Source organism: Hippocampus comes, unplaced genomic scaffold, assembly GCF_001891065.2.
Source record: "Hippocampus comes isolate QL1 unplaced genomic scaffold, H_comes_QL1_v1.1 scaffold174, whole genome shotgun sequence".
In the NCBI taxonomy this organism is placed as follows: Eukaryota; Metazoa; Chordata; class Actinopteri; order Syngnathiformes; family Syngnathidae; genus Hippocampus; species Hippocampus comes.
The window spans coordinates 960,288-987,709 of NW_017805983.1; the positions used below are offsets into that span (position 1 = coordinate 960,288).

At 43.0% G+C, this 27,422-nt stretch overlaps 4 protein-coding genes across 12 annotated transcripts in view; 3 read left to right on the plus strand and 1 right to left on the minus strand.

Moving 5' to 3' along the window:
• The window catches only part of acadl (acyl-CoA dehydrogenase long chain), a 5,971-nt gene extending 4,061 nt beyond the window's left edge, over nucleotides 1-1,910 (plus strand). The window contains exons 8-10 of the mRNA XM_019891142.1: nucleotides 326-453; nucleotides 524-610; nucleotides 1,327-1,910. Coding sequence (XP_019746701.1) covers nucleotides 326-453; nucleotides 524-610; nucleotides 1,327-1,420 — 309 coding nt within the window. The 3' untranslated portion in view covers nucleotides 1,421-1,910. The remainder of the gene's footprint in view (nucleotides 1-325; nucleotides 454-523; nucleotides 611-1,326) is intronic.
• lancl1 (LanC antibiotic synthetase component C-like 1 (bacterial)) overlaps nucleotides 1-8,623 on the plus strand; it is a 22,036-nt gene extending 13,413 nt beyond the window's left edge. Inside the window, exon 11 of the mRNA XM_019891145.1 lies at nucleotides 8,604-8,623. The gene's annotated coding sequence lies outside the window, so the exon portion shown is untranslated. The remainder of the gene's footprint in view (nucleotides 1-8,603) is intronic.
• LOC109528475 (microtubule-associated protein 2-like) overlaps nucleotides 2,995-27,422 on the plus strand; it is a 37,875-nt gene continuing 13,447 nt past the window's right edge. For 4 of the 9 annotated variants that reach the window (XM_019891133.1, XM_019891139.1, XM_019891136.1 and 1 more), the window contains exons 1-5: nucleotides 3,038-3,468; nucleotides 21,415-21,469; nucleotides 24,121-24,294; nucleotides 24,481-24,582; nucleotides 25,593-25,811. In XM_019891133.1, the coding sequence (XP_019746692.1) occupies nucleotides 24,162-24,294; nucleotides 24,481-24,582; nucleotides 25,593-25,811 (454 nt within the window). In that variant the 5' untranslated portion in view covers nucleotides 3,038-3,468; nucleotides 21,415-21,469; nucleotides 24,121-24,161. Of the gene's footprint in view, nucleotides 3,469-21,414; nucleotides 21,470-24,120; nucleotides 24,295-24,480; nucleotides 24,583-25,592; nucleotides 25,812-27,422 lie in introns of all 9 variants that reach the window. The other 5 variants (XM_019891138.1, XM_019891140.1, XM_019891141.1 and 2 more) reach the window with 4 other exon arrangements.
• On the minus strand, nucleotides 16,030-17,679 carry LOC109528270 (uncharacterized). The gene is made up of 2 exons (XM_019890650.1): nucleotides 17,352-17,679; nucleotides 16,030-17,204 (listed from the first exon to the last, which is right to left on the minus strand). Exons 1-2 carry the CDS (start codon nucleotides 17,413-17,415, stop codon nucleotides 16,030-16,032), a joined length of 1,239 nt encoding a protein of 412 aa, XP_019746209.1. The 5' UTR covers nucleotides 17,416-17,679.

Below are 27,422 nucleotides of genomic sequence, written 5' to 3' on the forward strand. Positions count from 1 at the left end.
TCTGGTTGCAGAAAATCAAGCTCGGTGCTGTGGTGAGTCGTCATTTTCATGCACTTTGAATTTGCGTTGTATCGTATTTTGAAGGCATTAAACATTGCCATAGCGATTGGAGTGTTGCGGCCAGATTAGACGCTCCTTGTGTTTATTATTATATTTCGAAAGCACCACAGTTTTCATGCAGCTCATACCATATTATTTTGTTGTATTATTTCCGCCACACCTTAAATGCCGGTCCCTGAAAATATTGTCTGACATAAACCGGTCCGTGGGGCAAAAAAGGTTGGGGACCCCTGCCTTAAGGGACTTCGTTTAACATCCCTTACAGACCGTGCAGCACAAATTGGCGGAGCTAAAGACAGAAATCTGCGTGGGCCGCGCCTTCCTTGATAGCTGCCTGCAGCTCCATGTCGAGAAACGCCTTGACCCTGCCACTGCTTCCATGGCCAAGTACTGGTAAGAGTGCACGTCTGCTCGAGTGTGTGGATGTGCCACTGTGGTGTGCTCTAACTTTGCCTTTCTCCAGGGCGTCTGACCTGCAGAACAAGGTGGCCACGCAGTGCCTGCAGCTCCATGGTGGCTGGGGCTACATGTGGGAGTACCCCATTGCCAAGTAAGCACTCAGCGGGCCTCACAATACCTCTCTTCACAAACTGCATTGAGCCCCGCCAGCAGGGCTGTCCAAACAGAAAAATGGAAGGATGCAAGGACCATTTTTACATATGCAGTGCTACCTTGATTTGCAAGTGACCTGTTTCATAATTTTTTTGAGAAACAAGACATCGCTTGAATTATTATTCGGGTTTCTTTTTTGTTTTTTGTTTGTTTATTTGGAGGGTTTTTTTTGCCTCAACTTGTAAGCAAACATTTGAGAAAGAAGCAGTGGTTAACTGAACTCACTTCAAAACAAACAACAGTTTGAAAGATAGTGAAATATAAAAAAAAAAAAAGAAAGGCTTTATGATTAGTGTCAAACTAAACTTAAAACAAAGACTATTGCAGGCATAACTCTATTCACAGGAATATATTCTTTATCCTCTGTGAAAAAGGACTAAGATTACTGCAGTTGACTAAATCACTTATTGTGAAACTGTTCTTTGATTGTCTGTATGATTATACTGCTCCGGGTGGCCATGGCGGTCATACCAGAAGGAGCACAAGGTCTGGAACAGATTAATGGCATTATTTTCTCTTCATTTCAATGGGGAATGGTGTTTTGAGATGGCCTACGAGTGTTTAAAGTTTCGAGCATGGTCACAGAACAAATGGGCTGGACTTTGGACAGACCTGGCCCTTCAAGATTTTTGAATTGCATCTCTGTCATTACAGGGCATTTGTGGACTCTCGTGTCCAGCCCATCTATGGAGGAACCAATGAGATCATGAAAGAGCTCATCGCGCGAAGCATCGTCAGCCAGAAATGAGACACCTTCTCACCTTGTTAAGGACTCGAGGTGGTGTTGGTGGGTTTATTTTTGTTTTTTGTTTTATGTGGAAACACACAAATGGAATAGAATAAATAGAAAACTGAGAATTGACCAACTAAAACAGAATTTTCGAAAGCAGAAGAAAAGTGCCAATTGTGTTAAAATTTAATTTTTTTTTTTAAGTTGCACTGTTGTTATGCAGGGTCATTTTATCAACTTATTGGTTGGACCAGTGATTCTATCCATTACTATTGTTTTTCTTTAGACAATGGATTTAACTACATTTGCTGTGAATGCAGTGATAATAATGTTCATATTGAATGAACGTCTTCCATTTTCTTTTAATAAAACTTAATGGAAAATCTAATTTATTTGAATCATAATTGGTTCATTCGAAATACAGTACTCTTTAATGTGTAGTAAGCAGTCACACAGTAAGAAAAAAATTGATTCATAGAAAAAAATCAATTAAAGACTCATTAATAAATGCTGTTCAATTTGTAGCCCTTTGAATTACATTGAAATTGAAAAATGGGCGGGTGAGATCGTATCAACGTTTGTTCATCGTAAAACGTAACAACAATCAAATGCTGCGCAAGGCAGATCTACCCCTTGTGTTTACTGCTTCTTGTTGAGCCTGGCCTATATTTTGGAATCAGCCTTCCCAAACTGCCCAAGCAAATAGCAAAGCACACGATGATGCATGTAGAACTGACGTCTCACACAATACTGTATACTATCACTCACAAATGCTGAGCCATAATGTTGACGGAGACGGGCCACGGCAAAGCACATATCTGGGTGAATTCTGTCTCACTTGTATTCCCAGGAGCTCTGTGGCCTCTCTTTTATTAATGAAAGTAGTTTAAAAAAATGGAACTCTTCCCTGAGCAGGCCACACTCCCAGACATACTGTATAGAGAAGAACCTTGAAGAGAGAAGAGGATCAAGCAACGTGCAAACATGACACAGGAAGTTGGAGCCTGGATTCGACCCTCAACATTCGAAATGTGAGGTGAATGTGTTCATCACTCCTTCAGTGTGCCCCTTAAAACAAAAACACTCTTCCCTATTGTTACCTTTGGACCAAGTCAAAGCTCTGATAGTCATGACAACATAAATTTGAGGCAAAATAATCAAGGTGAAATATTTGTGGTTTAAAAGAACATACCTCGGGTTAAACATTTCCAACATGCCAGTAAATTTCTGCTTTGGAAACTTTAAGGGCCCACTGCGTCTCTGGTAACGTTCAGCTCAATTGAGTCAGCGATTGCCTTCCACTGTGCTCCTCTTATCTTATGCAAGCCCCGAGTCAAACCCGAACCTCAAAATTGAAAAGCCAACATGCTGGCCACTATGCTGACGGTGATGCTCCGAAACGCAAACCAATTATTAAATTGTATCAACTCAACAAGCAGGTTGAAGGAGACCTGCAACTTAGAATTCCTTCACTAGGTGGCAGCAGAATGTTGGGTAAGCTCAAAAGACCAACCCTTTATTTATTTAAAAAAATGTAGCCTATTTCGTGTACTGTAGGAATAAGGCGCTCGCCACCTGTGTCCCAGTAATAGATCTATTTTTTTTATATTACTGAATCCAAAACATTGTCATCTTGGCCTCCTATTCGATGTCTGTGCTTTGCGTCTGGCTGTCTTCGCTGCTCCAACTCGGCCTTCTCTTTTATCAATCTTCCCTCAGCAACAGCCACACCCTGATGCTTCACCACCACTTGGCACCTGCTGAGCACTTGATCCACGAGCGCATTTCTCTCTTGGTGCATGCTCACGTGCGCCCTTTGTGCATATTCGCACATTTGAAAACGCCACATTCAATCACCAGTTTTGCCCCCCGGTGGCGCGCGACTGTCGCTGGGGGCCTTTAGTGCGATCGCCTTGCCCCAATACTGCTGCACTTACGGTAACTGCTTTTGCCGTGGGAGGGGTCACAGGGCCCAACAACGGCGCTTATTGTCAGCTGCAGCTCTCCCCCTGCCTGATTCTCGTAACTACGCGCCCCTTGTGCCGCACTGCTGCCGAAACCCGCAGGTAAGAAACCTTTGTGTAAATTGCGCCAGTTCGTAGAAGTGAGTATCAGTTATTCTGTCGCAGCTATAGAAAATTATAAAAGTTTCGTGAATTGTCACGAAGAAGAGGAAAATGAATCAAAAGAATGTCGCTGTCCACCAATCGTGTGTGCTCGTCTCGACATGTGCAACAATGTGTTAAGGAGCAGGGTACTTTGGAAGTTGCCACAGTACGCTCCACGCAATTGATCAAGCATGGCATTTCTTCCATGGCTTATTTGCTGTTGATTTTTCTCGTGGATGGGTGTCTTGCTTTCTGCGTGTTCGTGCGCTTTTTTGCGCAGTCGCGAAAGCCCGCAGCCGGCCGGCGCCTTTTGTTCTGGTCCACGCCTGCGAGGTGCTGAAACCGGCGTACCTGTCTCCGAGACATGCACTGCCGAGGGAGCAGGGCTGTGGGCTGAAAATGCGAATGTGCACATTATTTCAACTTAGTCTACAATTTCTTTCTTAATGGTTCATGATTTGTGGGTGGATTGGGATCGTTCAGCCTCGCCGGCCTGTCTCATCTGATTGTCCTTGCGGCCAATCGTACCTTCCTCACCTAAATATTATCTTGGTGAAAATATTTCCCCCAACACAATGATTGACGTTTGGGTTAATTATACGTGAGACTCATCACGAGGCTGTCGTGGATGTTGTTTTTTTCAATTGCAAGCTAATTAGAAATATCAGTGAACGTGTCTTTCTTTCCTCACTACGTCCAGTGAGCAGATATGCACGTTTAAATAGAAGAGCATTCCATTATGAAGATGGATTAATGTCGGCCTCAAGGTATGTATGTTCACATTCCTGGAATGCAGTGAAAGAACGCATTCCCATGCACCGGATGTTGTACTTGTAGCAGCTGGCTTGTCAGGGTCAACAGAAGAGAGCAAAGGTTCATGTGATTGGGTGTGTTGTTTAGTCGTGTACATCAGGCAAGGAAAAGCCCAGAAGCATGAACTCCTCCCAGTATTACATCCATTTAAAGATGAGGGCTTTCCTGCATGTTTGCTGACTTTTAGCTGTTTCACCAATTTCCCCCATAAGGACACCCCCCACCCCACCCCTTCAACAGCAAATTCAGTCTAAACACTGGCAAGTTAAGGAGAATGACCCCAGTCACAAGCTGTTTTTGTTGTTGTTTTTTACAGAACAAAGAATTTAAGATTTAAATTACAAGTTTGGGCTTGGCCTTGTGACATCATGCATTAGAATCCTCAGTCTTTGTACTCGGCAGGAGAGACTTCTTGGCAGCTGAGTGTCATTTGGAGCAGATGCAAGGGATCTTTCACAGATTGACAGTTTGAATTTGTTCTGCTGATTTGCAGAGGGAGAAATCACCACTCTTGCTTTTTTTTTTTTTTTTTTGGATCCTCTCAGGCGCCTTGTAGTTTTGCATGCCGATTAAGGGTGTTTTGGGGCTCAGGAATGGTTCCCACTGGTGTCTATTTCATCCTTTTCACTCTACAGGTGTCTAATAGGAGCTGGCAGGGTGATTCTTTCCATGATTAAGGTTGCAAGAAGGCCCTAATCCCCTTCACATACGTCACAGGAATGCAACCTGCTGACAGGCATATGGTGATCTCAAATTCTCAACTTGGAACTCTCTTCCACGTTTCAACAACCAAATGGTTTGTTTTGTGAATGTAAATGCGAGCAATAGTGCTAAATGTAGACAAAAAAAAAAAAGATACTTGGAGGTGATTGTTCTTGGCTGACAAAAAATTCTCCAAAGGTGCCTTCCAGTTGAGATTGCAGTTGTCTCATGTGTAGTACAGCTGTGCTTTCAACAGCTGTGCGAATGGCCGTCTTGGCTTAAATGTGTTGAAGGTCATTGTTCTCTATCAGACTCTTCATCAGCAGTCCATTTGCTGCAGGAATCTTGGACTCTTCCTCCCATGGTTCTGGGCCCCCTGACACCCGTGTAATAGCACGTCACGGGCTGGCTCGCGGGCAGCCACTCAAACGAGGCCTGACAGCCAGTGTCACTTTCCATTCCTTACGGACGATGCCCCTCAACAGAGAGGACACTCATCCGGGGCATTCTTCCTCAGATGGTGGCATCTAAGAATCTGTGCTGGGGAAATTCTGGGTGACCAATTAGGGGTGACTTTTATTTCCAACAAGACAAACATCCATGCTCGACTGACTGGAATATCCGCTTATTGAATACCTTCTGTTGGGAAGCTCTCAAAATTTAGGGCTTTGTATCCTAAAAAAGAAATAAGGTCAGAATAACTTTATTGAAGCACTTCTGGAATGTGTGTGTGTGTGTGTGTGTGTGTGTGTGTGTGTGTGTGTGTGTGTGTGTGTGTGTGTGTGTGTGTGCGCTTGCAATACAGGCTCATGACATACAATCAATCTTAAATTGTTTTTCTTAGATGTTTCACACCCCCAATTGCTACAGAAGAATGTTGGCAACTGTGCCGTGGACGTCTTCGGGGTAATGTTATGGCTTCCGCCCGATGCTATATCTGCCCAGTTGTGTGAATTTGGCGCTGTCATGCCACTCATGTTTGCAGAACTTTTTGTCCATTCCATACTTCAAGGCGCTTTGTAAAAGTCAGATTTTTGATGTTTTATTCTGAGAAGATATCAGTCCGAGTCTATCGCTAACTGACCCAGAGACCCGGGCTAGCTCGGCGTTTAGCGTCGCCGCAACACAACACTGGGCCATTATGTCTTCCAGATGTGGTGACTAAACTGCACGACTGTTTGCTCCTTGTCCCCTTGCGTATTGCACAGGCTGCTCTGCTCGGAGGAATGAATGAGCTCAGTTGTTGAAGTATCAACTCTGTTTCTGGTTCATCAAAGCTTTTATGTTTTCACATCTGAATGAGAGTGTGTTTTCCACGCCTTCCATTAAGGAGATTCATTGGAATGTAATATGATTGAGGCCAGTCTCAGAGGAGAAAATGCACTTTCAGGGCCTGATGTATTTTAAGTATCCCATAGATTGACGCGTTGTGTTTTTCTCTGCATGGTGGGCAATATCCAAGCTAACGGGGCTGAGTGGAAACCCCCAAATTCATAGGAACCTTGCATTCAGGAGCTCTGTTAAGCCAGCGTGACAGCGAGGACCAGATGCACTGAATGCGATGATGGTGCAGTGTGAACACAGCAGCTGAGTGTGTGCGAGTACCCCCAACCACCAGCACCCACCCCGCAGTTTTATCATCTTTAACGGTGGTCTTACCTTCCTATCTGAGGCATCTGTGGGAGAAACTCCATCTGGTGTTTGCGTGTGTGGAAAATCGAAACATCTCTCAGAGCCCATAACGTTTTGCCGTACAGTTAATAATCAAGAAGAGTTGGCATTTGTGAATTTGCCTCGCACCCCCATCTGTCTGGACTGTCTGTGTTGTTTACTGCTGCCCTCTGAGTGCATGAAGGGCCCCCCGCTCCAAGGCAACCCCTGCCATGGAAACCAGCCCCTGAATGGAATGACCCTTGTGAAACACTAGTGTTCCTTGAGCCTGTGTGCTCCTCACCTGCTCACCACTGAGCAGTGGAAAACCCCCCAAACATTTTTTTTATTCCACTTGGGAATGCCCCAAGTGGTGCTGAACCTTTGACCTGAACACACGACAGTCACTGGCGTTTACTATGGTGATAATTGCCTGTTCTCAAGCCAACAAGTGTGGACTCTCTTATTTAAATATTTTGTTTTTGTAGAATTTTTTTTTTTTTTAACTTTGTCAGACTGATCCCACAGGACAGTAAGGTGGGGGTTTTGTGGATGTCTGGTGGGACTTCTTTGCTTGGCTCATTAAATCTCCTCATAAATCGTGCTGTGAGAGGCCGCCATTGGCATTGGTTTTGCAACATCGGCAGATGTGAAAGACCTCCGAGGATGGACGGCATCTCTCTCTCTCTCTCTCTCTCTCTCTCTCTCTCTCTCTCTCTCTCTCTCTCTCTTTCTCTCTCTCTCTCTCTCCCTCTCTCTCTCTCTCTCTATGAGTTCAAAAGTAAATGTAGAAGTCCCAAATCCAGAACCCTTCACTGTATGGTTGTTATGACTTGATTTTCTGGGAGATTTTCTGCCCTCTTAGAGTGTACAGCACACGTCATTCCAAATATATATTGTTAACCTGTGTTACCACACAAAACAGAAGTATAATTGGACTTGATTGTCTGTATTAGGAAATGAAGGCATAATAGACGTGCGCTTCAAAAGCTTGAGCCTGATGTTATCTTTTTCGTTGTCATGTCTACGGAAGCGTGATAGTTATCAGCCTCTACCGTATGCGGGCCTGTTTGTGTTTCACTACACAACAGACATCCTGTGTCTCTTGCGAAGTCAAAGCCACCAGCTTTTCACGCTTTTTCCGTCGAGACGCTGTGGGATGCCAATTATTGATTTTAGTCCCTCCGGAGTGTCCTGGCTTGAGGTTGGAGGAGAGAGACCCCCTACTGGCTCTGCATGTTAATCCCCTGCCATCTGCTTTCTACCCCAGGGGAAGGCTGCATGACGCCTCAAGGTCCCTTGAGGGCCTGGCAGCCTGAGAATTACCTTTGCGCAAATACAAACTACCTCCCGCACCCTCTGGTGTTCTTCCTTCCCACTTATTCTGCCTGAGTGCTGATCAATAGAAGCAGGCGTGATTTACACACACCTTCCCAAATGTACCTGCCCACACTTGTATGAGTGGCAAGGCCTCTACTGTGTGTGGGATATGCAGGTGCTTAATGACATGACATATGGGCAGAGCTGACAGTGCCGCCTTTTAAGTGTACCCTGCAGTTAACTCGGCTGTGATGTTTGGTGCAGTATAACACAAGTTGCCGCGAAAGCTATGTTTGGCTTTCTTTTTTTGTTTTTTTTTTTTCATCTTGGTTTGTGTTCTGTTAAAACAGTGACAAAGTGTGGTATGGGTACCAGTCGTGCAGTGTATGCGGGCCACAAATTCACAAGCAAGGCAAGGCGGCTTTATTTATATAGAGCACAGTGTCAAACTCAAGGCCCGGGGGTCAGATTTGGCCCGCCACATCATTTGATGTGGCCCGCGAAAGCAAATCAAACATGTTGACTTCTATGATGCTTGCTAAAATTTTAACCAAAATTTCAAACTCTCGTATGTAATATATAAGTGAGCTATTGTAATTTTTTTTTTTTTTTTTTTTTTACCAAAACCCTCATGATAGTAACTTAAACTATGGTTGAATAAACCAGGGGTCCCCAACCGCTGGTCCGCGGACCGGTACCGGTCCGCCGGGCATTTAGTACCGGGCCGCACAGAAAGAACTTGCCTTAATTGCGGTTTATTTATTTCGGAAAACGAAAGATGTTTTATTTTGAAAAACTACCGGATTCTCCGTTACATCCGTCTGTGTCACGCTTGACACACATCAAGCCACGCTTCTCCATCACGTGACCGATTACTTCAAAACAAAACACAGAAGCTCGCAAAATGAGTAAAAAAAAAACTGCTGGAGATCGCAAATCACGGCGGCCTTAAATGTACGTTCGAGACAACCGAGAAGGGACCGTCTGGTTGCAGAAAATCAAGCTCGGTGCTGTGGTGAGTCGTCATTTTCATGCACTTTGAATTTGCGTTGTATCGTATTTTGAAGGCATTAAACATTGCCATTGCGATCGGAGTGTTGCGGCCAGATTAGACGCTCCTTGTGTTTATTATTATATTTCGAAAACGCCACAGTTTTCATGCAGCTCATACCATATTATTTTGTTGTATTATTTCCATCACACCTTAAATGCCGGTCCCTGAAAATATTGTCTGACATAAACCGGTCCGTGGGGCAAAAAAGGTTGGGGGCCCCTGGAATAAACCATTCATCTCGACTTCCTTATGTGGTTTCACAGTCATAACGGCCCTCCAAGGGGACCGGGAACTATAATATGGGCCGCGACAAAAAATGAGTTTGACACCCCTGATATAGAGCAGTTCATACACAAAGTAAATCAATGTGCTTCAATATAGTTCAGTTGTACTTAATTTTTACATGTAATATTTAAGAACCCTGTTTGTAAACGTATTTAGGTGGAATTTTTATGTGCAAAAGATATTTATTGAGGCAGCACCATTGACAAGTGATTTGCACATCCTCTTCACGGTTCGGAGGCATCGGGTTCAAATTCGGGCTCCGGCCTTGCTGTCTGACGTTTGCGTGTTCCCCTCGTGCTTGCGTCCGTTTCCTACGGTTACCCCTTTTCCCTCCCAAATTCCAAAAGCACGCACGTTACGGTTCATTGAAGACTAAATCGCCCGTAGGCGTGGACGTGAGTGTGAATGGTTGTTTGCCTTTGTGTGCCCTGCGATTGGTTGGTGACCAGTCCAAGGTGTACCCCGCCTCTCAACCAAAATCAACTAAAATGTTATTAGAGAAGATATAGAATAAAATCTGATAGCTTCATTGAATTCACCGTACATCAGAACAAAACTTCATGCATTAAACAATCTAATGAAGCATGATCTCACTCCAGAGCCACATCCAAGTACAGGAAGTCATTGTCGCTTTGAAAAAGCTCAGGTCATTAAAGGTCGTAGCCACTCTGCAGCATACTTTCAATAACTTCATCCAAGACACTGCCCGCTTAATGGAAACTGGTGAGAGAGTCCCAGGAAAAAAACCCTGACGTCCCTTGTTCGGCTCCACCAGCTTGTCTACTGCAGCATCACTTAAGCTAATTGCACTTTACTGGAGGTGCTTCCTGTGCATAATGATGAGATGAAATGTATTTGGTCTTGATTCCATTAAAATATTGTGTCCCAAGAATATAAACGTTATGTACTATAAAATATAGTACTGCTTTCTCACACTTCTTAAACACAATTGATTTTGGTTCTGAATTTTAATGTCCATCCTTAAGTCAAGCATAATATAATAATGACTTACCGGTAACATTATAATAGTGGGACTTAAAAGGTCGAATCTCAGGTTTGATACAAAACAAAGAGATAATCCATTCCAGAGTCAATCTGCCCCCTTCAGAAATCATTTTTAAATTGAACATACAATTTGAAGGAACACTGTAATGTTACCATGACCTGGATGATTGAGTACGTACACAGACAACATTCTATGCAGTCAGAAGTCTCATCAGAGAAGCATGTCTTTCAGGAGATGTCATAGTTATTTAAGCCTTATAACATATGCTGAGGAGTCACAATATATGCTGGCATCTCTGTGACCTTTGCATCATCAATACAAAGTATTCAATCCGTAAAGTCATACATTTGCACTTCCATAGTGTCAGTACGAGGCTTGGTGGCCACCGGTCATCATGCCAGCGGATGCCAGCGTCTAATGGCTGGTGCCCAGATCTCCAAGCTTCCTGTGTGGGTGCTAATTCATAGTAGATGTCAAAGAGAGACCAAAGCTCATTAAGAACCTTCTCTTTGCTGGTCAAGCAACACGAGAGCCAGTTTTTGGTGGCAATGTGTTTGAATTACTGTATTATTTGTTCACATGGAGGTCCCAAAGGAGAACCAAGGGGTGTGTGTGTGTGTGTGTGTGTGTGTGTGTGTGTGTGTGTGTGTGAGTTTGTTTGTTTGTTTGTTTGTTTGTTTGTTTGTTTGTTTGTTTTACTGTATACTTATATGCCCTGTATATATACCCACTACGATTGTCCAATGTTTTTTTTTTCAAACCTTGTAAGTCAATATGGTATCATTAGACTCATCCAGCCCCCAGAATCATGATGACACCCCTGTCAGTTCTCCATCCTCCATGAACTAGAAAGTACAATGCTAAGACTTTTGCACAGTAATGCACTGTACTGTCAGCGGGCATGTATTTCTTAATGCTTGAGAAGCGTTCTTTTTTTTCTTTTTTTTTTAAACCCTCTGATTCATAGATGACAGCATTGATTGCCCAAGTGTTGGTCTATGTATAATATGTGGCCTAGGTCTTCATATGTGCGCTTTATTTAAGTTAGCTGCTCAGATTTTTGGCCTCTGACAATGGATGTCGATGACTTTCTGTGGGCCCCAAGCATTTTGGGGCGGCACCTGTGAAGCCCCCCTTCCTCTCCCGTTGACACATTCAGTGTTTAAAAATAACATTTTGGACCACCATTCTCTGGCAGCAAAAGTAAAAGCCTGGCCCTACCCAGCAAGGAGATAACGTAATATTATCCATTATAATTTCATTTGCGATTTTTGGCGGCCCTTAATAACGCCCCTTTGCAATGGCTTTGAAACAATACCTGATCTGACAAAGAAGAAAGGGGAAAAAAAACCTACTGTACTGTGGTCTTCAAGCCAATTATGTATACACTGAATTGAAACTTAAATTGTGTACTGGCCAGAAGAGTACCTGGCAACCTTTTAACGTGTAGCCTGAGTGCCTTTGATTATATTTTATGATTTTATTTTGTTATTTGCCATTTCTGTGAGTAAAACAAGACAGGCATGAATAACCTGCAAGATGGTTCTTGGCTTAGCTGCCTCTCTGTTGCCACACGTTGCCAAAACAGCTGATTGCGAGGTCAAAGTCTGGGCGATGGCATTAACATGTCCAAATATAATCAGGAATTCAGAATAGTAGCACTTAAGGCATACAGAACTTCCACAGTTGAACAAAAATGTGTTCTATAATGCTGGTTATCCTCCAAATTGTTCAGCTTTTGAAACCCTTTTATTCCTCATGAGAAATTAGTGTATAAGTTCTATTCATTCCAGTCACCAGTCTCACAAGTGTGAACCTGAAAACGTCAATTGAACGTTGGAGTAATCATGTAATGGTGCGTGATGACATACGTTTTCTTTTTTTCTTCATTTTTGTGAAATATAAGTAAAAAATATAAATAATATCGATGACATGCTGTACACAATGACACTTGCTGCCTTACTGCTTTGTATGTCTGGATCAACATTCAGTGTTCAGTGAGCCAATGTTTTCAAGACTTAAGACTCAAGACAAAACCCACGCTATCAAGTGACATTTTATAATAGTGTTACCCCTCCTCATTCAACTACACTAACACCTTAATTCATCTCCTTTTCTCTTTCTGTCAAAAAAATTGGACTCTTGTATCACGTGAAAAAATCCCATTTGTACAATTCTCCAATTAAGAGCCAGTGTGGGTTTCCTTGAAGCTGTTTATTTCAAACTGACACATCAAACAAAAGAAAATTCACCAACGTCTAGTTAAATACCGAAATATTTCACCACAAAATATAAATCGAACCAAAGTCTGCAAGCTTAATGCGAACATAAAATGTGAAACACCATAGATGCTCTAATGGAAGCTAGCATGAATGTTACCGTCATTAACTGGTATTTTCCCCAAACACGAAGCAGCAGGCATACAACAAGCAAACAACAGTACTCGAAGGCTCACGTTCTCTGCTCATATGTGAGTCTTATTTGGCTTCAACAATGTGATGCAGGTCAGTGTCATTACTTCCAAACAGAAAGTGACTTTCCAGGAGACTTCATGTGACTTGTCAGCATAGCCCACAGGAGAAGCTCACTGGTGATGACGGGAGTATTGGCACCTTCCGGCAGCCTTCCTCCCTGCTCTCCTTCAGCATGTCACCCGAGATTCTCTGAAGTTTACTGACTGCTTGCATCATCGTCATCGGCAATAATAGCTTTGTTTTCGACTAAACCGGGCAAAATGTCACATGAAATCAGTCTGTGAGTAAATTGAGAAAAACTCATCATACAGTATGAAAACATTAGCGGTACTTTTTGTGACATTTGTTGTTTTGTGGTGTGCAATGGGATTTTTTGTTCCTTGGTTCATAAAAGCTTGTCAAACATGGACAGAGAGCATATTGACTGGCACGACTTTCATGTTTCACTCATTTTCACCTTTGATCTCATTTCATGGCGCTGGTAACACTGTGAAGAGATGATCTGTTTGATGTTGTTTTTTTTTTTTTTTAATTATTTTGATTATTTTCAATCCAAATGTTGGCTTTTTCTTTTCGGAAAGGCTTCAAAGACAGCTAAAGACAATGACTATATTTCATTTCCTTTGCCGATAATGAGCATAGAAGGAGGCCTCCCTCCATATTTTCGAGGTCCCCCTCTTCCCTCACCTCACTTCTTTCCTCCTCGCCTTTGTCTCGCCGCCACCGTCACATTCGGCCGTGACTGCAAATGAGCTTCAGGACAGAGCAATTATTCAGCATTCCTACACTGACATGAAGGACTCACTGTCACTGGTAAATGTTCCAAGTCAGATTACATGTTTAGTGTCAAACCTCAAAACCGAATCTCATATGCAGAGGATAAAATCTGCTCGTGGAAATTCTTGGATAGCTTTTGTCTTGGGGCTGAATTCATGTGGGCCACAAACACACTGCTTTTGACATACTGTAGCTCCCATCCCCCGACACCGGTTGTGCAGCCATTTGTGTTTGCTTTGCACGTTTCAAACTCATCTTTTGTTTTCATCTTTTCCTCTCCCCACCCCCCTGGAATACAAAAATAAGGAATCATTCCCTGATAATATCTGATGCTAAGCTACAGGTTAAAAGGGGAAAAGTGACTGCACTGATTATTTTCACACCTTCATTTCTGTTGTATCAACTCCTCTTTGAATTGATTGAAACTGATTTGGTATTTTGCTGACATACAAATTGCAAATGTGCCATTCTATTTGTGTTCCAGTGACCTTATCAGCATTGTGACTCACACTCCATGGACAAAATTTTTTGGACTTTATCTTTTTAGCACTGGACTGAGACCTCAAAAGTCAAATAATATAATATGCTTGGATGAGTTTGGTGTGAAACAGTGTGATAACCCTAGCCTAGTGCGCAGTATGTTATGAGTACTTTTCTATCTCCCTTTCTTTGTCAATAATTTATTTCAGGTTTCAACCTTCAAAGGAACTATGAGGCGTATAATACACACATCAACTGTGTCACTGACTCTATAGTCTTCCTTCGCTGCAGGTAACATTTAGAATGGTGACGGTGACGTGGCGAGAGGTCGATGATGGCATGTGGGCTGTTGGCGGGTCGCAGCAGATCGCTGCTAGGCTCCCAGTAGTGACGATCTTGCGTGGCTGTCAGAGTGAAACTCACTCGGGGGAGGGATGTTGTTTTGGAGTCAACATTGCTGCTTTTTCCTGTCAATCACTATCATATTTGAATTGGAAAGTTTAATGCACGTGTTGCCAGCATGGGACTGTGAAGCATAATCTCCACAGAAGTGGGAGTAATAGTGATATGTTCAAGTCAGAAGTAAGTCGATTCAAGTCATGACTTGTCTGAAGTAAGTCATACAATCTTGCTCAGTCCACTTTGCACCTGTATTAGTCAGCTGTACTAACACATTCACAATCACTTTTTCTTTGTTTTTGTGTTTTTTTTTGTTTTTTTTCCCCATGGGCCCAAATCAGTCTCCATACTGGCTATTGCTTTATTGTCATATTCATTGAATGTCTAACAGAAATGAAGCTGAGTTAATGTTTGACCAGCAGGTGAGCTAGAATGTAGCTTAGCCTTCCTGCCTTTGTGGGTATGAGAATGATGGATGACATTGGATGTTGTAGTTATTGTGTCTCTTATTTTTGAGTTGTGAACCAAGAATGTTTATTTTATTTCCATGTAATCCTTAAATCTGTCTGTTGTCAACTTCAGAGCTCCCTCTGTTATACTTGTGTAAGTTGAGAAGTTCGTAGTTTTTCAGTGGATAGCTCTACTTTAAAAATGGGCAAAAGGAGAGATGGAATCCTTTGAAGGCAGTTTTTATTTTCCCAACGTCTGCACCTCCGAACGAACGAACAAGAACACACCTCCTTCCCGGAAAAAACACCAAACACTTCCTGGTTTCCTTAACCAATCAGATAATATCAATATAAAATTGTTTCAGCAATTATTAAACAGAATATAACCTAAGTAACTGTAACACAAAAGAACATAATGCTCAAATATAAAAAGAAAATAATTAATAATTTAACATAAGCTTACATTCTTCCCCCTCCCACCAGAGAAATGTCCTCATTTCTACTTTGATCACTTAACTGTAGAATCCAGGTTCCAACAAATTAACAACATTGCACAGGGGGGTAAAAAAAAAGGGCATCAGGAACATACAATCAAATCAGAACTAAGTCTTTGAAACAAGACGAAAGCTTAACTTCACGGCGGCCTGGGCGTGTGATGGAACTGGAACTTAACCCCATTGCTGCAGGCATTTGGTCCACAACAGCAGATCTTTTGGAATGATGAGGTTGCAGTCACTGTCTTCCTAGGTGCTCTCTGATGTGGAGCAGGATTGCGTCGAGCATCACATGGCACAAACTTCTTGCACCACTCACGAATATCTCGAGACATGAATGGCCAGTAGCACAGGACCTGAGTACGCTGCAGAAGCTTCTCTGCTGACAAATGGCCTGCCACAGGATTACCATGGAGCAGCTTGAAGACATCCTCCTGTAACTCTTGGGGTACGATAACCTGGTAGACTACTGACTTGGATTTCGGGTCATGGATTTTCCGACAGAGTAGCTCTTGGTGAAAGGTGAGCCTTCTGTATTCGTGCCAAAGTGACTTCTCTGCAGCGGGTCTGTTCTTCATCCTCCAGTGAGAGGGTTTGTAGCCTTTGATTTTCCAACTCATGACCTCTGCCAGATTGGGTCATGCTCCTGTTTCTCCTGCAGTTCTAATGCACTAGTGGAAAGCTGGAAAGCAGGCGAGGAGGATCCTTTGGACTGTTTTGGAACCGGCTGATGGGGTTCTGGTTTGGGATGATAATCAGTGGTACACACATAGTTGGGTATGCTGTGGTTCTCATTAATGGGCCTCGTAACGACATGAGAAGGCAGCCTGACGTCAGGAGGGCTGTCAGTGGTGTCAGATGGACTTGGCACTTCTGAACGCCTTGGCAATGAGTCTGCATTCTGACATTGATGTTCTTCTCTGTGGATTACAACAGTCCAGTCGAATGGATCCTGTGATGTATTATCAGCAGCATGATGGTGTCTTGTATCCTCCTGAGAGTTCCCGCTGCATCTACTTGGGGAATGGCGGTGGTGGCGGTCATCATCAGAGATCCAATCACGTCTGCTCTGTTGGACCTCAGGTGAGTCTGGATGGTGCCCGCGATGGAACTCTGGAGTATGACCGTAGCGTCTGTCAGGTGAGTAGTAGACTCTGGTTTGGCATTCATCACGATGGTCGGATGGAAAATGGTGACTGGCCCAGTGGTCAAAGCGCTGGCTGAGGTAGGTGTTCTCCTCCTGTAGCTGGCGGACGTCACTCTGTAGGTTATTCATTTTAAGTGTCAGTTGTTCGATGGCTTTTAGAAGTTTATCAGAAGCAGCATCAGGACACGTCATTGACACCTGGTCCTTAGTCTGCATAGGTGGGTATGAAGCCTGAAGGTTCAGTGCTGCACGTGCTCTTTCACAGCGTCCAGCAACAACGAGGGCTTCAGCAAGGTCTGTCGCGCCCATCTCGTGGATCTTTACTTGCAGGGCAGGGTCCAACCCAGCCACGAAGCGACGGAACTGCTCTCCTTCCTGCGCTACACAGCCGTAGTCAGGGAAGGCTTCCATAACGAGGCGCGTGATGTCAGCACTGTACACCTCAAGGCTCTCATCGGGCTTGCGGGGACGAGCATTGACATGGGTTTGGAAAAATGTCAGGGAGTGGTCAAGACCAAAAACATCCTGGAGCCTCTTCTTGACAGCCCCGTAGTCCTCCTTGACTGTGGGGGAAAGGCTATCCCAGTACAGAAATGCAGCCTCAGCTAACCTTGTTGGTAAAACTGAAGCCAGCACAGATGACAGGTCAGCGGATGGTTGGTTGTACATGGCTTGCATAGACACCTCAAAACGTCGAGACCAGCTGGTAAAGGACACAGTCCCATCACCTTCAAAAAACGGTGGTAAATCAATGTTGAGGCGTCCTGGTGGAGTAACATTCACAGCAGCCATATCAGTGGCAGTAGAACGAACCATTGCAGTGGGTCGACTCATGGACGTCTCAGTATCGGGCATGGTGAGCTCAAAAAGGTTGAATAACGATGGTAAAAATGTCCAAAAAGAAGGTAGGTTGGAAAAAAATTAATACAACTGCAGGAAACCTCAAAATCTCATCCAAAATGCTGACTAGCAGCAGCCATTCAGTAGAGCGCAAAAATCCACGTGGCTAGCAAGATGACAATTAGCAAGAAAAAAATCGTTGCATAAAAAGAGTCAAAAAGCCACACAAAACATACCACCACCGTTGCCACCAATGTAAGTTGAGAGGTTCGTAGTTTTTCAGTGGATAGCTCTACTTTAAAAATGGGCAAAAGGAGAGATGGAATCCTTTGAAGGCAGTTTTTATTTTCCCAACGTCTGCACCTCCGAACGAACGAACAAGAACACACCTCCTTCCCGGAAAAAACACCAAACACTTCCTGGTTTCCTTAACCAATCAGATAATATCAATATAAAATTGTTTCAGCAATTATTAAACAGAATATAACCTAGGTAACTGTAACACAAAAGAACATAATGCTCAAATATAAAATGAAAATAATTAATAATTTAACATAAACTTACACTTGCTTCATGAGTTGCCCCTGTACTCAGTAACATAGCCTACTGCCGGGTTGTCAAGTTTGCTGCACTATAAATCACTTTACTTTCAAAAACAAAATGAGTGAAGTCATGAAATTCAAATAAGAAAACCAAGTCAAAGTCAAGTCGGGGTTTTATACAAGCAAATCCCAAGTCCTAAAGCTATTATATTCTGTCATGTGACTTGTATTCTCCACCTCTGCCTTTCACTGCTACCCAAGATTAAAGGTCTAATATTCACACAGCACACCAACCTACAATTCAAAGTGAGGAAAGCGGAACTACCGTCTAGCATGTGAAGAGCATCATTAATGTTTAACGTTACGCTGCTGTGCAAAGGTGTGGACAGTGACCGCTTGCAGTTTGTTTGAAGAGTGATCTTTCATGGCTGTCAGAGTGCAGGCCAAAGTGAGGCAAGGAGTGCACAGATGTGTTTGAGGTGAAGGAGACGAGGATGGAGGCTTGTCTTGTCTGTGAAATGTCTCACGACGGCTGATGGTACACGCAGGGGGCCATCAGTGATGGAAAGTAACAAAGTAGATATAAATTGCTTTACTTAGAGGGGAAGTCAACCTCAAAATATTCTTGACAATAATAAGTTCTTGGCAGCCCTACAAGTCTAGACACAGCAATCTGAATAATATTGTTCTGTGTGGAATAGGAGTTAAGCAGCAAAATCTGCCCGGTTTCAGCCATCTCAGCGGGCAGCCATTTTGCAGCCATTTGCCACTTTTTCTCAACTGAAACTGTCATCACAGTTTCTCAGGGCTCAGGTAACGACTGATCATTGCTCACTGGTTCTCTGAAGCTGAGCCATGATTGGTTGTTACCTGGGCCCTGAACAACTATGACGTAATTTTCAATTGACAGAAAGTGGCAAAATGGCCGCCCGCTGAGATGGCTAAAAATGGGTGGATTTTGCTCCACAAATGCAATAGAATTCAAAATGCCGTATTTAGACTAGCGGAGGTGCAGAGAACATATTACTATCAAGACGATTTGGGGGTCAACTTCCCCTTTAGGATTTTTTTTTTTTTTTAGGTATCTGTAATTTACATGAGTGTTTATTTTACTGATGACTGTTTTCTTTTACTACTGTACCCACATTTGAAAATAGATACTTTCTTCTCGACTATTTTGTGTGTAGAGATTTGATTTGATTTTACCGTTATCGAAAAAATCTATATTGTATGTGTGCAGTATATGTATATTTTTACCATTCTACTTCGATACATTTGATTGGGTGTACTTTTTTTGGAACTTTAGTAAAAAAGTTGTACTTCCGTACTTCTACTTTTGCTTGCCGTTTTGTTTTTACAGAAATATCTGTATTCCTCCTTGAGCGCAATGTGAGTACTTTTTCCACCTCTATTGTGCTGTTTTTCATAAAGAAAAAGTAGAAGATAATTATTTTTTATTTGTTTATCATCTCACATACAATATGTTCAATTTTAATTTAGGATTTAGCTCAAATCAAAAGCTTCACCACAAAACAAACACAGATTCTGCCCGTTGGCAGATGAGGTTTATCAAGCTGCTCGGATTCATTTCCTGTGTCTCCAATGATCAAGTCAAATCTGAGGATTAGGCCAGTTCCCGAAAATCCAGCCCTCTCCCCCACCCCAACCTTTGCTTGCCCCCCAAATCCTTGTGTGCTATATGCTCCAGGAGGTCAAGACTGGTCTCAAGATGGGGAGCACAAATCAGCGTTCTTCCTTCCCAGGGACTTGGGAGGAAGTTTGTGTTTGTTTAATCTTGTCGTCATGCACTTTCAAACGTGCTTTGGAGTTAATGAGGAGGTGATAAGCCATTATCAGAATCGGAAACAAACATGCGGCGGACGACTTTGCTCACAAATGTTCCAGAAAAAGTTTATTACTTTGCATTCGAGTATCATGTTTCTGTTTCTGTCATTTTTGCAGTAAATTTGGATGATATAGCGCTTGCTTTTCTGTTTTGCCGAAGAACCATGAAACATCAAAATATTTGCCAAACTATTTACTCTCCGTGGTCACTGTTCTTTATTAACACTGTTAACCGCAGCAGGATACTCAGTGCACGATATCCTAGCTGTCCCAAAAGAGGGTAAACATGCAAATGTGTCTTACGCTTTAAATCATCACTTCTCACACAGCCACAATTTTACAAATCATCAAAACAACTGCACAGTAGTTGTCTAAGCAGCTGGCAAGCTGAGTGGTGACGCCTGTAATCACCGTAAACAGTTGGTCTTTTTTTTTAAACCAAAATCTCTTTAGTAAAAGTACCCCAGGAATGTATCGCTGCCATAATGTGATCCATAATCCTTGAAAGTAAACTTGAGCAAGGCGAGCTGTCCTTTTCCTGTTAAGGGATCATCAATTGCCATCTTTCCTACCTCAGGGTTGTCAAAGTCATTTTTTTCGCGGGCCACATTGTATTTTTGAATTCTCTCAGCGGACAGTTATGACTGTGAAAATATTCTGTAGCTAGTTTTTAATTATGAGACGGCACAGTGATCGACTAGTTAGCATGTCTGCCTCACATTGCAGAGGTGCAGGTTTCGATTCTGGCTCCGGCCTTCCTGTGTCGAGTTTGTATGTTTACCCTGTGCCTGTGTGGGTTTTCTCTGGGTACTCCGGTTTCCTCACACATTCCAAAAAACATGCACAGCAGGTTAATGGAACACTCCAAATTCTCCCTGGGTGTGATTGTGAGCGCGGAAGGTTGTTTGCCTCTGTGTGCCCTGCGTTTGGTTGGCAACCAGTTCAGGGTGTACCTCACCTACTGCCCGATAACAGCTGACATAGACTCCCGCATGTCAGCGACCCTTTTGAGAATAAGCAAATTAGAAAATGGATAGATGGATGGATAGCATTGGATCATGTGATCAGTATTTGCTTGGAAGTTTAGATCTGAAGATAAGTTGGGCCTGAAACCAAAAGACTAGGTGACTGACTCACATTGGTTTCTCTGTATAGTCGTAATCAGTTAATATTAGCCACTTCATACATTTTTGCTCTCCAGTTACAAGAGTTCTAAAAAAGTTGCCAGACAATAGACAAACTTTCATGGAAGTGCCACAGATGCCAATTTGCTGTCATAAAAAACAACGATCGCTACACAGTTCAATAGTTGATCCACCGACATTGAGAAATGGGCAAGTGAGAATGAAGCTCAACCTTCGATATAAATAATGTCTAGAATGTGCTAATTGTTTAAACAGTCTAAATTAGTTTTGTGGATGCTGGTACATTTAGCATGAATCAGTACATAACATGGTCTACTTGGCAACACTTGAATATTTTTTAATTGGAAAATTTTTTGTATGTTAGTGAAGTCAGAGTACTGAATCAACCACCAAATGTACGTGTTGTGCTGCTGATGAGATTTTGTGGCGATTTCTGCAGTTTCCCTAACATGCATTTCATGTGTTTCCTGTCCTCCTCTTAGAGCACATCCAAGCAGACGCTTCAGCAACGTCAGTGTCGGCAGCTCTTTGAGTCTGGTAAGCTCACATGTCACTTCAACAGCTTTTCATAAAATGTGGCTACTTGTGTATCTCATTGTAATTGCAAGTTGAGCTGGTGGATTTCTTTTCTTTTTTGGGGGGGGGGGAGCTTGCTTTTGAGACATGTGGTATTATCTTGGTGCCTAGCAACTGCGAGGTGAGGTGATTTAGACAAAAGTAGACCTTTGATGCCTTCTTGTTGCATCTATAAGCATTTACAATTAAGTGTAAAGCTTTGTGAGGGTCTGTCACTGACTTGCCGCTTTTCGCTTGTTCCCAATCCTCCACAAATAGCAGACAATAGTATAGGTTTTTTTTTTTTTTTTTTTTTTACATGTCACGAAGGGATTCCCTCCTTCTTGTATTCGTCACATGTGTTGTCAAGGAAATGCATCTGTTAGTCATTAGGATGGCAACCTCCTATTAGTACCCACAGGAGTCTGCAAGTCTCACACAAGCTCTCCTGGCACTTTGTCCTGTAGTTGAAGTTATTTTGGTCAGGACTATAGTCTGTATGGGCCGGGGGGGAAAAAAAATCTGGCCTGCTGCCAGATGGTATATATTGCACTACATGACATTTCTCACTCGCTTTTCCCATGACTCATTTAAGTGGCTGCCAGATTAGTCCTGCCATTCATGGAGACGGGAAGCTGGGGGCTCATGCTTGCAGAACAAGAAGATATTTATGACTAGCAGAAAGTGGTTCTTTCCTGTAGTCTAATAACTTTAGGCCTTTGTTTAAGGTGCACAGCAGGAAATTACGTGCACGTGCGAGTGTCTAAGGAGCACAGACATGCCTCTGAAAGTTCTTCTCTTTTTATCTATAGTTAAGAAACAACCAGTGTGTTTGCTCCCAGCCTGACAGTCCCTGTGGGTTTGGCTTTGCACATGCATTTTGGGGCCATCAATTAAAGGCCTGCAGACATATAGGGCTGCAGTATGCATTGCAAACACTCGGTCCCAAAGATCTTGACGGCTGGAGATACTTTTTGTTAGGAGACATCAGATGATGATTCAGAGTTTTAAAACAAACAATGCAGCAAGAGCTGGTCAAAATGGAATGGAAGAATAATGACAGTATTGCCTTAGCACACCACCACACGAGAATTAAAACATAAACAATGATACATGTGACAACCATAAATAAATGCATCACCACCAACATGAAGATCCAACCAGCAATCAGTGTTTTTATTGATGGATTTAAATAGATTGTCTCCCATTTGTCAGCAAAGAGGCCTGGTGCATCCAGTGACCTATTTCAGGATCCATAATATGGCGAAAGATCACTGTGGCTTGCCAGCATCAACCCCCCTTGCTGACCACAACAGCCTCTCCCTCCCTTTTAGCCTCCATTACCATGGGAACACTGACATCATTGTGGGTGGAGCTAAGTGGCCAGAAGGAGCAGGCAGGCAGAATCCACCAGCCACCACACAAATCCAATTCATCTCTAATTTGCCTGTTTGGATAAAGCTTTCTAAACAAGAATGGCGTATAAATTCAAAAGCGATCACAACATCAATCTTCCAAAATATATGTCAAATAACTTACCTGATTTGAACAAAGAATCAATCAAATTGTGTAAGTGGCGATGGTTGTGTGTGGTTCATAATGATAATGCAGAACTGCAAATAAGACATCAATGGTCCAATGAAGCTGCAGCAAAGCACTGCTATAAGTTGGCCTGACAGATCTAAAGTCGATCTACAATCGAGGTTACTCAAAAGCTGCACAAATAACTTTTAAAATGATCAGCAAATGTCTAACAAAATAAGTGAAGGATACTCTCCAGAAATTCCAGAGCAAGCTGCTTCTCACACACACACACACACACACACACGCACACGCACACGCACACACACACACACACACACACACACACACACACACACACACAATAATGCAGAACTGCAAATAAGACATCAATGGTCCAATGAAGCTGCAGCAAAGCACTGCTATAAGTTGGCCTGACAGATCTAAAGTCGATCTACAATCGAGGTTACTCAAAAGCTGCACAAATAACTTTTAAAATGATCAGCAAATGTCTAACAAAATAAGTGAAGGATACTCTCCAGAAATTCCAGAGCAAGCTGCTTCTCACACACACACACACACACGCACACGCACACACACACACACACACACACACACACACACACACACACAGGATTAAAGCAAGGTTGGCCTACTGAGATATACTGCCAGAGATTCCCCGCTAAATAGATGGTGACATTCCAATGTCGGCAGCACTTTGTGGAGACATAACAAGTGACCCAGATCAGGGCGGAGCTGAGGGGGAGGGAGGTGAGGTTGGATTAAGGACATGGCGGGGCAGGAAGGTAAGGGCGAGCACAGCAATAGGGGAGGGTTGGGTGAGGGGCATGCGTGTGCAGAAACCAAAGGAGGACACCTACCTGTCTGCCTGTCTGTCTGCTGAATCATGCGTAAAGCTTCGTTGAGCGTGAGATCAGGTCATATTAGCGATATGATGGTGGAACCCATTTCTTCCATGGCAACAGTTGGAATGTCTTATCATATACTATATAACGCTCTTGCCGAATTTAGTCTTGTTCATCTATTCTGCACAATTATTTGAGGTGAACTCATTCTTACAAGCCTCAATCGGTCTGTTTCCCCCTTTGCAGGTGAACCATTCCCTCCCCGGTGACCCAGCAGGCAGGCAGGCATGGCAGACAGTCGGCAGCCAGAGGAGCGCTGGGCCTCCAACGGCCAAGAAAACGGCGAGAATGGCTACTCAGCCTACAGCTACGAGGAGAACGGATTCCACGGTGGGGCAGCTGCGCAACCCAATACAGCAGGTATGAAGGTGGTGTGTTTGCAACCTTGCGTTGGAGCTGTGTCTGTGGCTATATGTGCTTGGTTGTGTCGCGCAATCACTGATGTTAAGTGTCTCATGTCACCCGCTCGTGGAAACCGAGAGAATGTTAGGATGCGCATCTCCACACAGCCTTATCAATGACTTCCTCCCGCCCATGTCTTGTCAGTGTGTGTGTCTCTCTCTCCCTCCACAGTGGATGACTCAGCCAATTTGCCTCCCTCCCCTCCTCCCTCTCCATCCGCTGAGCAGATGGGGCCAGCGGCGCAAGGTACACCCAGTGCACACTTGTAGGCTACTCTGACCATCCGCATGGTTGCGCGAATGGTGGTGAGGGTAAACGGAAGCATAAGAACACAGATCATGTCAGCCACTACCCCTCTTCCCCTCTTATCTTTGACCGACGTGCTTTGTCGTCTGCTCCATGTCAAACCCGAGATGTTTACACGTTGGTCCATTAGTACACAGCTTTCCTTCTGTAATACCTTCACGGTGTCTCCAGGAGCAAGTAATACACTTTCCCAACCATTTCCATGTTCCATGATGTCATGCAATCAGCAAAATCTGCGATCCTGAGAGTTTGTGCTTGTAAACTCAACTCTGACACACAACACATTGGAATCGAATATCTCAATGCATCATATAAAACTGCAGACGAAGATGTAAATCCAAATGCTCAGAAATTCATGGGCACAGGAATTTATACACATTTTGTAGGAACAACACAATCCACCTTACTACATCAGCATCACAACTTTTTTTTATCATATTTTGTATTGTGATAAAAATAAGGAATTATAATAATAATTAATAGTCAGACAAATTGTGATTTGAGCTGACTTTGGACGAGAGGCCTTAATTGTTCACGAGTCAACCGCAGGTCACATACAGTATAAACAAAGAACCATTTACACTCACACTGAAGTCTATTGAAATTAACATAATTTTTTTAATGTAGGAGAAAGTCGAAGTACGCAGGCAAGCACGGGTATAATATGCAAACCCTACAGAGTAGACGGTCAGAGAATAGATTCAAGCCCTGAACCTTCAAACTGCGAGGCAAACATATGAGCCGTTCGCAAACCGTGCTGCAAAACTGCCTACGTCTCCTTTAATTCTGGTTTCTACATACAATAAAAATAGATTTTATTTTTTTAAACACATTCAACACACGTCATTTTCAGTATCGACTGATTGCATCACATCATAGTCTTGTTAACTCATGTAACCCCAGTTCCCTCCATGTCTCACCCACCTGCCCCAAACCCCTTGTTTGAGAAGATAAAGTAGAACCCGCCAGTGTCCTGCAACAGCAGGATGAGGATGAGGAGGAGGAAGTTGCCGTTTGCCAGGAGGAAGTGACATGTGAGCAAGCGGGCATCCTACTCTTAGAGCAGAAAGATTTGGTAGCAGAAGCACAGGTTTTGGGCCACGAGCAAGCTCAAACATCTGAGGCGCTCAATGGAGGAAGTCATCACAGGGATCATAGCCCTTCAAAAGGTTTGTCAGGGTGCAAAAGTGCAAAGGACTCCTTCTATACGAGTGTGTGAGTGCGATTGCATGTGCGTGATTAAGAAAGCACATTCAGAATATTTTCTTGCGCATAATTTCTTGCTTCCTGCAGCTTTGTTGCGCTTCAATCCAAAAGCTTGTCCATCTTCATTGTTTTGTGCTTTTCAGCAGTTTCCTTTGTTTTTACATAGACTGTTGTTGGACTTTAGTACCAACCATCTGTTGGTTGACAATGGCTGTACTTTATGTGTTGCCAGCTACATTGCAAATGCAATTAGCATTTGCCACACTGTACACGTGCGTTTGTGCGGAATATTGTTGTGCAGTCCAAGGAACTCTGACTTGTGTGGTTGAAATGTATCATTGTCTACGATACAGTCTAATAACTGCATCTACTAGGGGTCGAATGACTTTAGATTTTTTTTTTCTTTGCAGTCACCACTTGGGGAATGATAGTCCAGCCAACTTTGACTAGTTGATGACGTCAGTGATATTTAATTTTAGTCATCAACTCTTCAAACACAATCACTCTCCCTGTCAACCTTGGTTGCACAGGCCCCACTCCCAAACTCATTTGTCCATTCACTTTCAGACACCCGCTGTTGCAATTACATTCAGATATCTTCATTGAAAATCTTCTCGAATGGCAGTTTATGGAACACTACTACAGGGTCGCTACTCGCTAAGCTACAGTATGTAAAGTATGTATTATCAATAAACGGGTCTGTTAAGAAAAAAAAAATCCTACATAAGATGCACCGGGTAAAAAGCGCATTCTGTTTGTGAACCGTTGTATGTTAATTATCCATCGGTTATCCAAGGCACTTACTCTCACGAGTGTCTACGGGCAGTTTATTGTAATTATACTTTATGTTTATTTAATAGATTTAGTACTATTATGCTTGGTTCAGACCAGTCGAAAACATCAAGTAACTTTTGTGTTGCTTGCTTTTGTTCACCGTGCAACTAAATGGGGGTTGGTTTGAGCAAAGGCAGGGATCCCCTGAGCGAAGGCATGGTTCCTCTGGCTAACGAAAAAAAAAGTCGTTACTCAATCTGGTAACCAGTGGTTTTGTTGTTACATTAGCTAATGCTAAATGTGATGTGATACATGTGATAAATGTTTGCTGCACAAACATGAACCTGAAAGAACCATCCATTTTCATTTATTTTTTATTTTTATTGTTTATTCGAAAGGGACAATGCACATTAATGAACACTGGTACAATACCTGCGTAAATATGCTGAGGTTAGCATACAGCTAATCCAGAGCACAAAAACAAGCAATTGGCCTCTGTCAAAACACATATTATGAATAATAAGAAAAATAAAGAACAATAATTTTATTATAGCCAGGGAAACATTAATATCAAGTTACAACGTTTGGTCAACAATGTTCAACGTTTTGGTCATCCCGCATGTATTACAACAGGAATTCAATCATAACCGTGCTCCCTTACTTTTTGTCATCTAACATCATGCACCTCACGCCTTCATTTCAGTTGTGCACAAAAGCGTAGCTGCTGTGGCCTTCCCGTTGCAATGCAGCTTGTGTTTGGAGAGCTACTGCTTCTGTGTGCACAAGGCCTTGGCTTGGCT

Bases quoted from the DNA above. Each gene is read 5' to 3' on its own strand.
- LOC109528270 (XM_019890650.1), bottom strand. From the start codon at position 17,415: ATGCCCGATACTGAGACGTCCATGAGTCGACCCACTGCAATGGTTCGT. The intron at 17,205-17,351 runs TGGCTGCTGTGA...CATCCGCTGACC, and splicing joins TCGTTCTACTGCCACTGATA to TGTCATCTGTGCTGGCTTCA.